We start from the raw sequence: 17,391 nt of genomic DNA, 5'->3' as shown, positions 1-17,391 counted from the left end.
TCCTTAATGGCCAAGGACTGATCAGCCCCTGCGCCAACGTGATATTACTTCTTACAAGCTTTATCCTAATCCTTCTTCTTTGTCAGGTGAAGCAGTCCAGAAAGAAGCCACTCCAGGTGAAGACACCGAGAGCCCTACCTACCATGGAAGCCCACCAGGTGATCCGGGCAAACGCTTTGTTCCTGCTGTCACTCAGCAGCGCCGCTGAGCCCAGCATGCTGTGCCACCATCCTCCCCGGCCGCTGCATTCTCAGCTTCTCCCAAGCCTCAAGGAGGGCGTCTCGGCCGAACTTCCCAATAAAATGAGCTGTCTCTACCTACAAACACTCGCCAGGTAGCAAACCAACAGACACAAGGTGTTTTTTTCCAGGTAAACGGGCACACGTGATGATTAGCACGTGTTCATTTTTAAGGCAACACACAGAGAATTTTGGAAGCTACCAAGACGACAATCTCTTCCAAGATGAGATGAGGTACTTGCGGTCCACATCGGTTCCTGCGCCCTACATTTCCGTCACCCCCGACGCCTGCCCTAATGTTTTTGAAGAACCGGAGAGCAACATGAAGTCAATGCCACCGAGGTACACACATTTTAAGACAAATCGGATAAAATAGATTATTTTTTATTTATTTATTTTTTTTATGTATCGACATCAGCAATCGCTCGTTAATGTGGATTTTATATCAACAACTGTCATTGGCAGTGAATGAATTAGGGGCAACAAGCAACTAAATAATCCAGAGGCATGTTGCCCATCTCCAAAACAGATGTAAGCCAATATTTAAGGCCAATTTGAGGTGTTTTTTTGCAAAGCACCTAGATTATAAAGGCAATTTTTTAAAAAATGCTTCAACAGCTTAAAATTGAAACACACACTCAGCAAGAACAGTATATTATTTTCAAATAATTAAACCCGCCAGGACATCACAACGAGATGTAAACAAGTGCGAGTTTAAGCCGATGCTAAAGCTAGTGGTATGCTATGCTACAAGTTACATTTAGAGTGAAAGGATCACTCAGTAAACACTTTAAAAGGCTAAAGCAACATTGCATATTCTGTCATGCAAGATAAAAACAAATCTTACAATAGCTGCAAAAGCTGCTGCAGGGTCTTTCCGGGGTCCTACAGCAGTGGCCACAGTTGCCCACACAGATGCCTGATCAAATCCTTTTTTTATCGGCTTATTTTTTTTTATTGTTAATCAGCCAATGTTGGAAAAAAGTCCATATATCGACCCGCCCATATATTGGTCGACCTCTAATAAGGATATTGCAAAATATGCACACCGTGTTTTCTAGACTATAAGTCACACTTTTTTATTCTCTTATAGTTTGACTGGGCCTGAGACTTGTACTCAGTCGCAACTTATAAAGTTTATGTTCTTTTTCCCTGACTCTTACTGCCGCAAGATTATGTTGTATTGTTTAGGCTAATTATGCTGTTGTCGCTCGTTCTATACCGATGAGTTACGCTCAAAATGAAACTACAAATATCTAGTACAAAAAATAAATTTCGCACAATAAAATATGCAATTTACTTTAAAGCAACACTAGGGTAACTTTTCAACCTTTATAAAATATTTTCATCACATACATCACTAGTTGAATGACACCTTTTATATCTTGAGGGGGTCTGTATAACTTTCATCGGCACTAATTACTAGAGGCGTGCGAAATTTCCGATTCTTAGATTATTCGCGATTCGGCCGTGGAAGATTCAAGAACAATTCACAAATATCCAAATTCCTATTATGGAATTATACCAGGTAAAGCGGAAGTAAAACACAGTCAGCGCGGTATTTGGGACGCAATGAGGAACGGACTGAGAGTAAATATCATGTTCAACTCATGCCGCTAGATAAAAAAACAATCATACCTGACTGCGGCCGACAGCCGCTACAAACAACGCCCAGTTGCTAGTTGCTACAAACATACGGCTACAGTAGATATCATATATACTGTATGTAGAACTAGATGCAAAATGACAGACGACTTCGGTGTTAGAACATGTATTATTGAACAGCGATGCGAAATGACAGACTCTCCGGCGTAAGTAAACAGCCGCCATCTTAAAGCAGTTGACCTCTCTGGAAGGCTCTGTTGTAGGGAACCTAATTAACTTTTTATCTAAAATACTCCTAAATCGGCAGAATCATGTCTTGAATCTATCTTTAAATGATGAAAAAGTTTTAAAACTTTGACAAAAGTAGACAGAAGGGAAATTGTGGAATAACGGGAGCAATTTTAACAACTGTAACAGTTGATTCACAACATTAAATTAATTGAATGTAGTTCAAAGTTGCTGATACAGAATGGGGACTGGAGTTTTTTATTTACTGTTATTTTTGTTTATTTGTTTACTGTTATATGTTAACTTGATACTTAAATAGTAGTTTGGTTTAGCCTGAGAGGATTTTTGAACAATTTTGGAACTAATGTACAAAACACTTAAAAAAAAAAAAAAAAAAAGAGGAGGGGGGTGCATCAATAATCGTTTTATAATCGAATCATTAGGTGCCCAAAGATTCCCAGCTCTACTAATTACCGTATTGGCCGGAATACAAGACGGCCCTCAATATAAGACGACCCCCTCTTTTTCAAGACTCAAGTTTGAAAAAAAACTTTTTGAACACCAAATTAATTTTTATACAGAAAATAATTATAGCACATCCGAAACAAGTGATTATAACAATATATTTGAGAGAAAAAGCATGTTATTTTGCCTCATTCAAATCTTAATATCTGAAGCTTTAAATATGTAAACTAAAGTGCAATCACATTCGTAAATGAATGGCTTCTGGTTTTTGAAATGCGAATAAACCAATCTATTGTGATAAAACAACAAAATTGCAATAACTGCATTAACCATCAAAGTGAAGTCTAACTGTAACTGTATCTTGAAACAAATCTGAATAAGGAAATACAATGCAATAAAATAATGCAAATTGGTTAAACTTGAGAGTAGCTGAGATCTCTCATGACAGAACATCGCTTCAATGATATCTGGCGCCATCTAGCGTCGTGAATGGGTATAAGGTCTAGACCGCGAATATAAGACGACCCCCTCTTTTTCAGTCTAATTTCAATGTAAAAAACACCGTCTTATATTCGGGCCAACACGGTAACTTTGAGGTGGGTGGCAGGAACCCTGCCAAACAAAAAAACTACAAATAACTACAAATGTGCTGACTGCTTTACGGCATACATCACTTCCCCCTGCCCCCATTCATCATAAAGACAGAAGTCAATGCGAATACTGCAAACATGGCAGAGCAACAAAAAAGGCAAAAAGTTTTGTCCGAAGAGGGAAACAAAGGGTACCAGGATAAATGGATACTCAGAATAAACATTGTCCCGGCTTTCACTTGCTGGCGTGACGCCCCCACTACCTCACCAAGACCGAACTTGTCAGTGCTGAAGAGTCGGGTGTGGTGGGGGAAGGATGGGGGGATGTTAGCCACACAATGCCACACGGCTGCTAACTGTCATATGCTAATGTTTAGCCACAACTGGATTCATGACCTTATTACTGTTCATCCTTCACACAGCCGCTGGAGACAGAAATGTCGTTTCATCCATCTGCAGGCGACTAGGAGGTCAGGATTTCACGACACTGTGCGGGTGTACGCTGGTCCTCATGGGAAATGCAGTCTTCCTTAAGGCAAAACACTACCACTGTTGTCCACCGGCGTCGCTACAATTGTCCAAAACCGAAAAGATACCTAGTGTTGCTTTAAACAAACAATACCTACGGACAAAACGAACAACTAAAAATTGACATCACGACAGAAGTTGCAATGTTACACGTCTGTGGCCATCTTGGATTTTACTAAAAACAATTTCACTCAGCGTCCACAAGAGGATGCTGTAGGAAAACGTAAAATCCTGCTTTCAAAACTACCAGTGATAGAATAGCTATAGTTATCCGAAAAACTGATAATATTTTAAGTTAACAGATGCCCTGTTGTTGTTCTACTTCACAAGTATTCCTTTAATGTGTAATGTTTATTCTTGGTTCCTGATAAACTAAAAAAAATACAAAAAATTACCACCTAATAAAATGACCTCAACAAATTGCGATTCATACTGCAGCGCAATTTATGTTTTTTGTCCCCTCTTTATTGTGCATTCTTTGGCTGGTACGACAGATGCGACTTATAGTCCGAAAAATACGGTTTTACACTACTGAAACAAATTGTTTCGGACTGAAGACAAAAAGTAAAATAAAAAATAAATCTCAAACAAGATAGCTTAGTTTATCACATTGGATTACTATTTTTTACAAATATACATTTATATATGTACAACAAAAAACTGAAATTCTACAGTTTCCGACATCGATTTCAACATGTCAGGTTTTGACCCCTGAGCTAATGGCGAGGCACGTAAGTAGCTGGTGAGTAGAGAGATGGTAAGTAGCTCCATCTAGTGTTAAAGCTGAGAAGTGCAACCGAATGTAGCGTGATCTCAAGCTTCTCATGCTGCTATTTTCAATGATACTTTCTTAACATGCTGCGAACCAATAAAAAGTGTGCCGCAGGGTCGTCGTTTGGACACCCCTGATCTATCGTGTGGTGTTTTTCAGTCTTGAGACCAGCCCCATTACAGACAGCGACACAGCCAAGCGCACCGTATTTCAGAGATCTTACTCCGTTGTGGCCTCAGAGTACGACAAGCAACACTCGCCATCTCCTGCTAGGGTCAAAGCCGTGCCCAGACGCAGAGTACACAGCGGCGATGCCGGTAATTTAGCTCAATCAGTTGATAATTTGCATATGTTTTTCGAGAGCTATTTCTAATGACCTGTTTCCGACAGAGGTGGGATCCTCGCTGTTGCGCCACCCGTCTCCCGAGCTGTCCAGGTTGATCACTGCCCACGGCTCCCTCAGCAAAGGGGAGAGGAACTTCCAGTGGCCCGTGTTGGCGTTTGTCATCCAGCATCACGATTTGGAAGGCCTTGAAGTAGCCATGCGGCATGCACTGAGGAAGTCGGCGTGCAGGGTGTTTGCAATGGAGGTATGGCAGTTAATAGCATTTCAAACTGCACCCAAAAGACCAAGAATCCTTGCTAATGAATGGATAATGTGCAAGAGATATCTCAAATTACGTATACGTGGCCATTTTGTATTCGCAACCACCCCCTTTCCTTGGTTATCAGGCCCCCCACATGGTGTCAACCGGGAATACATCTAGCTTATGTTTGTACCAACATATTCATAGTTTGTTGTTGTTTGTGCTTCTTCTTTCTCTCTCCCTCTTTTCTTTTGTTTCCCGACAACCACTTTCTGTTCGCTGCTTTGTCCTAATAAACGAGATATGTTGAATGATCACAATAGGAGTTTGTCATACTCCCAGGTGATACATTAAAACTGCTCAGACCAATTGGACACTCAGATCTCCATTCTCCATGTCAAACAGCTGAACAGGACAGGTTTAAAAAATGAAATAAAAAAAGTATGTAAGAATGAAGACAAAATGGATGACTATTTCCTTCAACTTTATCGATTATCAAATTCGTTGGGAACTAACTTAATAATCAATTTAAACGATTAGTTGTTTCAGCCTCATGGAGAGGCTAGTTTAGACAGTCAAATTTCAGAAAATTGGCCAAAATGCGAATTGTTGTTTTCTCAAGTAAAAGCAGATTTTTGTTCATGTCCTACTTTGATTTAACAAAAATATAATGAAGAAATCTGATAATATTTACAACTGAGCAGTTTTGTACATGTTTTAATTTCAAGAATTTAAACAAGTTTAAAGGTGAAGAAGCTCTCAGCAATGCCAGGGCTCGGCAACCCAAAATGTTGAAAGAGCCATATTGGACCAAAAAAGAAAACATATCTGGAGCCGCAAAAAATTAAAAGCCTAAGCCTAATAATGAAAGCAACACATGCTGTATGTGTCTGTATTAGCTATAATAGCCTACTAGCAAAATGACTAAGTCGGCTAAAAATACATAATGAGCCTTCATGATTTAATGTTTATTTTCCCTGCAGTGCATCCAACGCATGACTACTTGTTGTTGTTCAATACTGCCTCAAGTTTAACTTCAATACAATATTAATGACTTATTTCATTGCTTTTATGAAACTATAGAAATGCAATAGAGAAATACGATTTTTTATGTCATATCTATTTTGAGGTTTCGGAAAACAACAAAATGGAACGTGCATAACATGCCCCTTATCTGGGCATGTCTTTTATTTGCTTTATTATCTTGGTTTTGTTTTTGAAGTCTGCAAATAAGTGTTCTAATATGTTGATGAATGGCTCCTTCGTGTACTTACCCTCTGTGAATGGTTTTCCACGCTTTATTATCTCCCGTGTTGCAACAAAACTTACAGCAGTAGTGGAGTTTGGCAATGCAATCCACTTAATCTATTTTTGCGCTCCTCTAGGTTCTTCTGAAGTAATGGAATCGCACTTTTTCTCTCACTCCCAACTGGGTACTCGGCTGCCGGTTTGTTTACAATAGCCACCTGCCTGGCATCCCGCCCTGCTGACAGAAACGTGTGTCGCAGGCTGTGACGTAAATCTTCGTTGACAGAAATGTTAAAATTTAAAATGTATTCTACACATTTTACAGCATTGGAAAACGTTAAGAATGTTTGTGTCTTTTTTGTCCTTCAACAGAAACCATATCAAAAGAAAAATATATTTCCCTCAACCATTTTTTTCCACTTTCAAACATTTTTGGAAATGCTCCAAGGAGCCACTAGGGCAGCGCTAAAGAGCCGCATGCAGCTCTCAAAACTTGGGTTGCCGTCCTAAACGATTAATTGGTTATCAAAAAACTTGTTTACTAATTAGTTAATTGAGTAGTTCTAGATTAATCGATCAATTATTGCACCTGTAGATCGAAGTACAACAACAGAACAATTTGCTCACTTGCATGGCAAAATTCCGCCAGCTTAAATGCTATAAAATACTAACTTTTTTTTTTTTTTTTTTCCTTACAATGCTCTTAACAAATCGTTCAAACACAGATTCTCACAAACAAATGCTAAATATACCTCTAAGCTAAGTTATGAATCCATAAACAATCAAATTTGCTCAGACAAAGACTTAAACCTTATCTTAGTCTTAACAGGGAGCAGCTGGATCCAGCCATGTTGATGAGTTATGCCATAATCACTGTTGCCACTAGAGGGCAGTGTATCCACCCAAACGAATAAAACTAAATGCAAACACTTTCAAAACAAACCATTACAACGCCACTCTAATTAAACGACTCATCGAAGCAGCAAAATTTGATTTAAAGCCGTTTTCTGAACAAATTACTCGAGTTAATTGATCGTTGCAGCACTAATATGAAAACAGTTTTTAAAATAGGCCATTCATTGAAAATGCAATTTATACTCCAATCCACTTTATATGCGGATTAATATTGGTTAATCATTAGCACTACATTCCCTTTAGTGCAGCTCCATCTAGTGGATGCATAACGCAACCCTAACCACTACTACTACTACTATGCCTTATAATGCAGTGTGCCCTGTATATGTAAACCGTTTTAAAATCTTATAGGCGAATTATGCAAAAAATACAGTACGAGAGAAATTGTATTTAAATGTTTTATTAGCTCATGCACAAATGGGCTGGAGCTGTCATCGTGTGCTAACGTAAACGCTGGTGTTCTTGTTGTCCTCATCAGGCGTTCAACTGGCTCCTGTGCAACGTGATCCAGACAACCTCACTGCATGACATTCTGTGGCATTTTGTAGCATCGCTCACCCCGTCTCCCTTTGAACCCGAGGACGAGGAAGAAGACGAAAACAAGGGCAACAAGGAAAACCTCGAACAGGTGACGGGTCGTTGAAAAGTATCGCTGTTGTTTCAGAGGCGTTTCTTTTTTTTAACGCCTTCGTCGTCACACCTCACAGGATCGAGACCTAGGTGTTTGTGAGCACCCTCTGTCCGACATCGTTATCGCAGGGGAGGCGGCTCACCCGCTGCCTCATACCTTCCACCGCCTCCTGCAGACCATCTCAGACCTCATGATGTCACTTCCTAGTGGAAGCTCACTTCAACAAATGGCGCTAAGGTAACTTAATATGTCCCGAACACATATTTTTGCATGCTAGTTTGAGTCAGCTGATTATGAGGAGGTCTCGATGTAATGCGAATTTCCGCATTAGTCGGAATTAACCCTTTAAGTACCCCTAGATACCCCCTGAAGCTCAAAATAACTGTCCAAAAACATGTATTATACATCATATTAATAAAAAAAGTAAAAAAAAAAAAAAAAAAGAAAAAAGATACTGTGAGGTACATTGTGCTAAATGCTGTTATATCTAATGACTTTTCGTGGTTTAAAGAAACACTTGGTAACTTTTCAGTTTTGAATTATTTTAACGAGCCGAAGCCACACTTTTCTTGTGTACCTTAAAAAGACAAGCATAAAGTTGACAGATCTCTAGCGGAAGTCATATGAGAGTCTTTCAAAACAATTGAGTACAATTTTCTTTTAATTAAACGACACACATCCAAGTGTGTTTTTTTTAATTACATTATTGTTATATTTATCAAGAGTTACATTTGTATTTTAATAGCATGAAAAAAAATCAACAAATTTAAAATGTATAAAAACACCCAGGTTATGGCCCCCAATAACATGATCATAGCATAAGCGGATTTTAAGGGGGTTTGTTGGGGATTTTGTTGCACTGCATACTTCAAACTTCTCACCCCAAATGATTGTCAATACTAACAGTAGATGGCGCCAAACCTTTTTCTGATTGGTATACGACTTGATAATAATGTCCGATATCAATGAAATTACTATATCTACGCTCTCCAGTCCAAATGCATATTATGCCAATATTTCGTTTTACTACAATCAGCGGAAGCCGTACATTTGCCGTTGCCGACAGGTGACGACTTGCTCGGCTTTACTTGATTCACTCCGGGCTTTTGCCCTGCGGCTAATGGCAGTTGCCAGTACGACATATTGACAAGCTCAGCTGACAACAGCGTTCAAGTCGGAATGTCTTGCACAACAACAACAACATCAACAGCATGCTCTATTATCGCGATACTGCTGTAGGGCTGCAGCTATAGAATATTTTAGTAGTCGATTAATTGATGGACTAGTTAGTTCGAATAATCGAGTAATCGGATAAGGAACATGAAAAAAGTGTGTATGTATGTATGTATGTATGTATGTATATATATATATATATATATATATATATATATATATATATATATATATATATATATATATTAGGGCTGTCAAAATTTTCACGTTAACGCGCAGTAATTAATTTTTTAAATTAATCACGTTAAAATATTTGACGCAATTAACGCACATGTCCCGCTCAGACAGTATTTTTTGCCTTTTGGTAAGTTTTACAGCAAGGCTTTTTGTGCTGTCTAACAGCGAACTCTTGTGGTCGCTTTGCGACATGGTTTATTGTTTTCAGTCCAGTTCAATATGGCTGCACGACGTCTCGGGCTGATAATTTGTGCTTATATGATCCTTGGACAAGATTTGTCCGTAAGTATGGTTGTTGTAAATAATGCACATATTATGTTAGTAAGCGAAATGTTATATTATTTGTATGAGACGCTTTTTGTTTATGTTTTGTGAACCTGTATAGCGTGCTAAGCTAACGTTGTTGCTAATGCAATGCTTGTGTACTTTTTTTTTGTAGTTTTACGACGGTCTAAAGAGGACAATGGTTTGAGGCCATTTTATTAATAAATCAGATGAAAAAGAAAGAAGTCTGATAATTATGGCGTCGTTCACTAGCTGTCTAGCTTTGGAAAAAGTAGACGCTTCGGAGTGAGGACAGCATAGACAGATTTAAATGACAGTAGAGTGAAATGCCCACTAGAGTCCTTATGTACCGTATGTTGAATGTACAGTGCCTTGCAAAAGTATTCGGCCCCCTTGAATCTTGCAACCTTTCGCCACATTTCAGGCTTCAAACATAAAGATATGAAATTTAATTTTTTTGTCAAGAATCAACAACAAGTGGGACACAATCGTGAAGTGGAACAACATTTATTGGATAATTTAAACTTTTTTAACAAATAAAAAACTGAAAAGTGGGGCGTGCAATATTATTCGGCCCCTTTACTTTCAGTGCAGCAAACCCACTCCAGAAGTTCAGTGAGGATCTTTGAATGATCCAATGTTGTCCTAAATGACCGATGATGATAAATAGAATCCATCTGTGTAATCAAGTCTCCGTATAAATGCACCTGCTCTGTGATAGTCTCAGGGTTCTGTTTAAAGTGCAGAGAGCATTATGAAAACCAAGGAACACACCAGGCAGGTCCGAGATACTGTTGTGGAGAAGTTTAAAGCCGGATTTGGATACAAAAAGATTTCCCAAGCTTTAAACATCTCAAGGAGCGCTGTGCAAGCCATCATATTGAAATGGAAGGAGCATCAGACCACTGCAAATCTACCAAGCCCCGGCCGTCCTTCAAAACTTTCTTCTCAAACAAGGAGAAAACTGATCAGAGATGCAGCCAAGAGGCCCATGATCACTCTGGATGAACTGCAGAGATCTACAGCTGAGGTGGGAGAGTCTGTCCATAGGACAACAATCAGTCGTACACTGCACAAATCTGGCCTTTATGGAAGAGTGGCAAAAAGAAAGCCATTTCTCAAAGATATCCATAAAAAGTCTCGTTTAAAGTTTGCCACAAGCCACCTGGGAGACACACCAAACATGTGGAAGAAGGTGCTCTGGTCAGATGAAACCAAAATTGAACTTTTTGGCCACAATGCAAAACGATATGTTTGGCGTAAAAGCAACACAGCTCATCACCTTGAACACACCATCCCCACTGTCAAACATGGTGGTGGCAGCATCATGGTTTGGGGCTGCTTTTCTTCAGCAGGGACAGGGAAGATGGTTAAAATTGACGGGAAGATGGATGCAGCCAAATACAGGAACATTCTGGAAGAAAACCTGTTGGTATCTGCACAAGACCTGAGACTGGGACGGAGATTTATCTTCCAACAGGACAATGATCCAAAACAAAGCCAAATCTACAATGGAATGCTTCAAAATTAAACGTATCCAGGTGTTAGAATGGCCAAGTCAAAGTCCAGACCTGAATCCAATCGAGAATATGTGGACAGAGCTGAAGATTGCTGTTCACAAACATTCCATCCAACTGTAACCCGAGTCTGTTCTGTGCCGCCCCGCGTTCCGCTCCCACCTCTGACCAGGCTGGGACGCGAACCCGCGCGCCGCGACGATTCTCGTCGGCAGGCAAGTTCGGTAACCACTGCGCCAATAAGCTCGAGCCAACGGCGCAGCCGTTAGCGTCCTTACATGAAGGAATCGGCGGGGAAGTTTCCACGTGCTACAACGGATACACTGTGGGTGTACCCGTTACACTCTCCCCCCGAAACCTTCGCTGCCGATCCCGGACGAGCCCCCATTTGTAACCCGAGTCTGTTCTGTGCCGCCCCGCGTTCCGCTCCCACCTCTGACTAGGCTGGGACGCGAACCCGCGCGCCGCGACGATTCTAGTCGGCAGGCAAGTTCGGTAACCACTGCGCCAATAAAGCTCGAGCCAACGGCGCAGCCGCTAGCGTCCTTACATGAAGGAATCGGCGGGGAGGTTTCCACGTGCTTCAACGGATACACTTTCTGTGTACCCGTTACACAACCTCACTGAGCTGGAGCTGTTTTGCAAGGAAGAATGGGCAAGAATGTCAGTCTCTCGATGTGCAAAACTGATAGAAACATACCCCAAGCGACTTGCAGCTGTAATTGGAGCAAAAGGTGGCGCTACAAAGTATTAACGCAAGGGGGCCGAATAATATTGCACGCCCCACTTTTCAGTTTTTTATTTGTTAAAAAAGTTTAAATTATCCAATAAATGTTGTTCCACTTCACGATTGTGTCCCACTTGTTGTTGATTCTTGACAAAAAATTAAAATTTTATATCTTTATGTTTGAAGCCTGAAATGTGGCGAAAGGTTGCAAGGTTCAAGGGGGCCGAATACTTTTGCAAGGCACTGTATATATCCATCTTGTGTCTTATCTTTCCATTCCAACAATTTATTTTACAGAATATATATATAATTTACAGAAAAATATGGCATATTTTATAAATGGTTTGAATTGCGATTAATTGCGATTAATTACGATTAATTAATTTTTCAGCTGTAATTAACTCGATTAAAAATTTTAATCGTTTGACAGCCCTAATATATATATATATATATATTTTTTTTTTTTAATGAGGATCTATGTACAACAAAAGAACAATTGGCTAACTTGCATAGAAAAAGTCAGGTAGCTTAAATGCTATACAGTGCTAAAGTTTTTTTTACAGTGCTCTTAACAAATGGTTCAAACACATATTCCCACAAAAAACGGCTAAATATAGCTAAACTAAATTATGAATGCATTAAAAAACATTAGCTCAAACAAAAACTTAGCTTACGTTGGTCTTAACAGGGAGCAGTTGGATTCAGCCATGTAGAAAGAGGCAGACCAGAGGGCAGTATATCCACCCTAATCAATAAAACTAAATGCAAACACTTTCAAAATAAATCACTACAACGCCACTTTAATTAAACAAATACTTAAAGCAACAACATTTAATTTGAATGTTTTTTCTCATCGAATACTCGAGTTAATCGATTAATCGTTGCAGCACTATACTGATGTTTCTTTTCTTCTCCGATTTTCTTCTTTCCTTTCTCTGCTCCAGAAGGATAAATTCTCTTCGACATATTCGTGCATCTATTTTCCAAGCAAGTTTGAGCACCAATTATTGCAAAGCAAGTTTAACGTCACTCCCCAGGTTGCCAGATTGTAATGACAAGAAAATGGATGTTTGCATAGATCAACGGCAATGCGCGCCACATTATTCACGATGCTCTATTAACAACGTATAAAAGGAGGTTTCCAGATCGGGCCCCCCCCCCTAGTGGTCAGGGGCCCTAAGCAGCTGCATAGTCTGTGTATAGGCTGGACCGGCCTTGCGCAAGCCCGCTGTCTGAACTCAAAAAAACGAATCGGGACTCACAAGGCACAAACAATATGGTGAGATGGCAAGAACTGCTATGCTACACTGACTGCAGACGTTAGCTCATCCATTTGGGTGTCTCTTTTCGTAATGAGCTCTCATTCACATATGATTACGTCAGCAGACAGTGCTGAACTAATTACACATAGCGCCAGCAGGGGGCGTCAAAACACCAGAAACAGGCAGGCAATAAGTGAACATGCCAGCACTGTCATATGAATGATCATTAAAAACTGATATCGATATAATCCGATATCATTTTAAAATGCTTTTATTGGCGGACGGACAACTGTATTAATATATATTAAAGCAAAAATCTATTCTCAAAGCCTGTTTTTTTTCAACCCTATCCTCTGAAAATGATGTAATCAGGCCCGATTTCTGATTCAACATTTTGTTTCCTGCTCTTTCAGATGCTGGAGTCTGAAATTCAAGCAATCCGACCACCAGTTCTTGCATCAGAGCAACGTATTCCACCACATCAACAACATACTCTCCAAGTCTGACGACGGCGACAGCGAAGAAAGCTTCAACATCAGCGTTCAGTCGGGCTACGAAGCCATTAGCCAGGCAAGAAGCCCCGCAGTCGAATACCGTTGCTGGAATACGCTGACTCTGCCGCGTTGTCAAATTGACAGGATCTCTGCCTAGTGACCTGCCTGAAGGACCTGACCAGCGTGGTGGACATCAAGACGTCCAGTCGTCCCGCCATGATCGGCAGCCTGACGGACGGCTCCACCGAGACCTTCTGGGAGTCCGGAGACGAAGACAAGAACAAAACAAAGAGCGTCACCATCAGCTGCGTAAAAGGCATCAATGCCTCCAATGTTTCTGTTCACGTGGACAACTCGAGAGACCTCGGGGTAAGAAGACATTACAACGTGGTGTGTTTAAGAAACCTGGGACGTTTCCCGTTTTATCTTCATATTTTACCCCTTTCTAATCCATAGAATAAAGTGACCTCAGTGACGTTCCTGTGTGGAAAGGCTATAGAAGACCTTTGCAGGATCAAGCAGGTAGGACAGTTAGAAAATATCACTACACTAAAGGCTGTTTCACACTAGAGCGGCAACTAAAAAGTGTAACTGTATTTGTATTCGTCCCGTACTGGCAAGGTATAGGCATCACGGTTCGGTGCATGCAGTCATTAAGCAAATACGTCTTTTTTTTTTTTTTTTTTTTTTTTTAAATCAATCTTCTTCTGATGATCTGACCTTCTTCTGACTTCTGACCTATCGTAAGCACCCTAAACATTAAACCTTCTCATTCTCAGGTCGACCTGGATTCACGTCACATGGGCTGGGTGACAAGTGAACTCCCCGGGGGTGATCATCATGTCATCAAGGTGGAGCTGAAAGGGCCTGAGAATACCCTGAGGGTGCGTCAGGTGAAGGTCCTCGGCTGGAAGGAGGGGGACAGCATAAAGATCGCCGGGCAGATCTCTGCCAGCATGGCGCAGCAGAAGAACTGCGAGGGAGAAACGTTGCGCGTCTTTCGACTCATCACTTCACAGGTTCGCAAAAATCATATGCATGCAAAAAAAAAAAAAATCCACACCTTTGCTCGTGAGGTGGTGCAGATTTATGCTGTCAAGCGATTACATTTTTTTTTATTGCGGTTAATCACATGCGGTCTATAGCTAACTTTCGATTCATCACGTTTTTTTGTGGGGATTGAATTGCATATAAGACAATATTATGGCTGCAGCTATCGGCTTATTGAGGTAATCAATCAATTTATCAAATAGTTTGTTGGAATAATCGAGTCATCGGATTACGAATATTTAATGCGTTGCAGAATAAATTTCAGGATATGTAATCCAAATATTCATTTGTTTATGTTTGCAATAATATTCATTTTGGCTTGCCAAGATTACACTTTCAAAAGAACATTAAATGTGAATACAAAATAAAATTTCTGAGAAATGATAGAGCAGTTGCAGTCAAGTTAAACACATATATCAGGAACATACATATATCATACAACATAGCAGGGATATGACACAGGAATTTTGCAGGAATTGCAGGAATTTTTATACGACAATAGGGAAACTTCCCAGTCATGGCTGGTAGGAGGGGTAGTGATACTTTAAAAAGACTATAGCGGATTTGGAGGGAGGTAGGAATGTGTGTGTATATCAGTATTTGTGTGTGCATGCAGACAAAATAAGAGTCACAGGACTCTGTGACCAGCCTTGGGAGGAGAAATCAAGGGCGTCAGATAAGGACCATCTGCGTGGCTCTCCCAGCAGAATGGAGGGTTAGGGGGATCCGGAAAGGGAAAGGAAAAATTATAATCAATTAAGCCGAATCAAAATTAATTTGTCCAAATACAGTTGATCGTCAGTCAAAATCGCGCTCATCAAGGCGAAGGCGAGACCTCAGTTCCCTCAAGTCATTGCCAACAGTCACGGTCTGCCTCAACGTTTTCGCCATTTGGCGCCAGATGACGTCCACCTTTCCCCATCCTTGCTCGGACTGAACCGTGTTCTCACGGGATAAGTCACAATCCGAGCTTTCACCTGGTCCTGTCCTCCAAAGCCTTGACAATGTCCTTGAAAGCTGCCGTCTTAGAAACTTTCCGGTACAGCAGGTCACCTCCCGAGGCAGCAGAAGAAACCCCACGACCGTCACGCCAAACAGCCAAATATCCTCGATATCTTCCACAGATGGGACAGTGAGACAGGCGGGCTTCCAGTGGCCCACGATTCCCTCACAAAGCCCGCTACAAAGGTCCCATCCGAGCAGGACGGCTCTCCTGGGGGGCATGTCTTGTTGAAAAAAACTTGTCAATAGCAGTGTTTCCCACAGGATTTTAGGAGACTGTGGTGGGAGGGTCTCTGACCATAGGATTTTTTGAAACTGTGGTGGTGGGCTGCATCGGAGTCGGACAGCCACACCATGTCGTGCCACGGCGAATTTTTTATTTTATTTTTTTTCATTATTTTTTTCCCCCAAGAAGAACCATAACAAAGATATATTTGAAATATTTCATTAGCTAGGCTAATGTTATAGCTCTCAGCTACGGTGCATGTATGTAAAATGCGTTGCTGATTACAGCTACGTTACCCTATGTAATAATGCGACTTTTTTTCTCGTAGCAATAGTACGACTTACATCTCATAGTGACTCAGGGTTGGCAACCCAAACTGTTGAAAGAGCCATATTTGACCCCCCCCCCCCCCCCCCCCCCCCCAAAAAAAAAAAAAAAAAAACAAACTGATACAGTATGTCTGGAGCAGCAAAAAATTAAAAGCCTTGTACAAGCCTTGTAATTGTCAATACTAGCTATATTAGCCTACTATAAAAATGACTAATTTGGCTAGAAATACATAATTAGCCTTCATGATTAAATGTTTATTTTCCCTGCAGTGGATCCTATAGCGCACCACGTGACTACTCTGTTGTACGATGACACCACAAGTTTAACTTCATTACAATATTAATGAATTGAAAGAATGTTTGTATCATGTTTGTCCTCCTAGAAATCCTATTAAAACAAAAAATATATTTCCCTCCCCCATCTTTTTCCATTTAAAAAAAAAAAAAAAAAAGCTCCGAAGCAGCACTAAAGAGCCGCATGCGGCCCAAGAGCCGCGGGTTTCAGACCGCCGTCGTAGCCCTCCTTTTTCCTTTTTATTTGACCCTCATAAGTACTACATTACCACAACAATAACAGTCCTTCTGTCAACTGACCCATTTACAAGACTGGGGGAATTGTAATGGCCGTGTAAAGAGTTTTTCTTGATTCGGATTTCGCGAAATTGGGGGGGTGGGCGCATTTATCCAACTTTCGTCAGCCGTAATTGTCTGAAGTTGGCGCGTCGGTGTTGTGCCGAAAAATAGCCACTCCACGCGAAATGTCCCCCCGACGGGAGCGCCCACACGTCACTCGTACAAACAGCCTTTTCTTACCAATCGATGGACACGGAAACGATGTTCTTGTACCGTGAATATGTATCATTTTACTCTGCTTCAACAAATAAATACTTTACTGTGACCAACGCTCTGAAAATAGAGCAAGGCTTTATTTTGGGCCCCGCCTCTCCGCGCAAGTTCAATCAAAGTTTGCTTTCCGTCCAAGACGGCCATCCACCGCTCACTTTCGCTGAAAAGTCCGATCCAAACTATTGTAATGCCCCGGATATGGGGAAGAAGGAGAGAAGTCTGTATTTGCTTACCCACTTAATTGTGGTAACAATAATAAAGAAAAACAATAACAAAATAACAGCGGGCTGCTACAACATGCGACCGCTATCTCTCGCTATCTCGCTCGTTCTCCCATTCTTCCTACTCGTTCCCCTTGCGTCTCTTAAATAAATAAATAAAATACTATTCTAAAATGCTGCTCTCGCTCGCGCGGGTAGTAGTGTGGAGTGGGCT

The 17,391-nt window shown here is 40.8% G+C and overlaps 1 protein-coding gene across 17 annotated transcripts in view; it reads left to right on the top strand.

The window, feature by feature from the left end:
- mycbp2 (MYC binding protein 2) overlaps positions 1–17,391 on the top strand; it is a 203,001-nt gene that overhangs the window by 160,406 nt on the left and 25,204 nt on the right. For all 17 annotated transcript variants that reach the window (XM_057853359.1, XM_057853360.1, XM_057853350.1 and 14 more), the window contains 10 exons: positions 87–334; positions 414–581; positions 4,587–4,744; positions 4,818–5,017; positions 7,656–7,805; positions 7,885–8,045; positions 13,423–13,579; positions 13,648–13,872; positions 13,960–14,025; positions 14,283–14,522. In XM_057853359.1, coding sequence (XP_057709342.1) covers positions 87–334; positions 414–581; positions 4,587–4,744; positions 4,818–5,017; positions 7,656–7,805; positions 7,885–8,045; positions 13,423–13,579; positions 13,648–13,872; positions 13,960–14,025; positions 14,283–14,522 — 1,773 coding nt within the window. The remainder of the gene's footprint in view (positions 1–86; positions 335–413; positions 582–4,586; positions 4,745–4,817; positions 5,018–7,655; positions 7,806–7,884; positions 8,046–13,422; positions 13,580–13,647; positions 13,873–13,959; positions 14,026–14,282; positions 14,523–17,391) is intronic.

Source organism: Corythoichthys intestinalis, chromosome 12 (genome assembly GCF_030265065.1).
Source record: "Corythoichthys intestinalis isolate RoL2023-P3 chromosome 12, ASM3026506v1, whole genome shotgun sequence".
Lineage (NCBI taxonomy): Eukaryota > Metazoa > Chordata > Actinopteri > Syngnathiformes > Syngnathidae > Corythoichthys > Corythoichthys intestinalis.
This window is presented reverse-complemented; position numbering and strand designations above follow the sequence as displayed.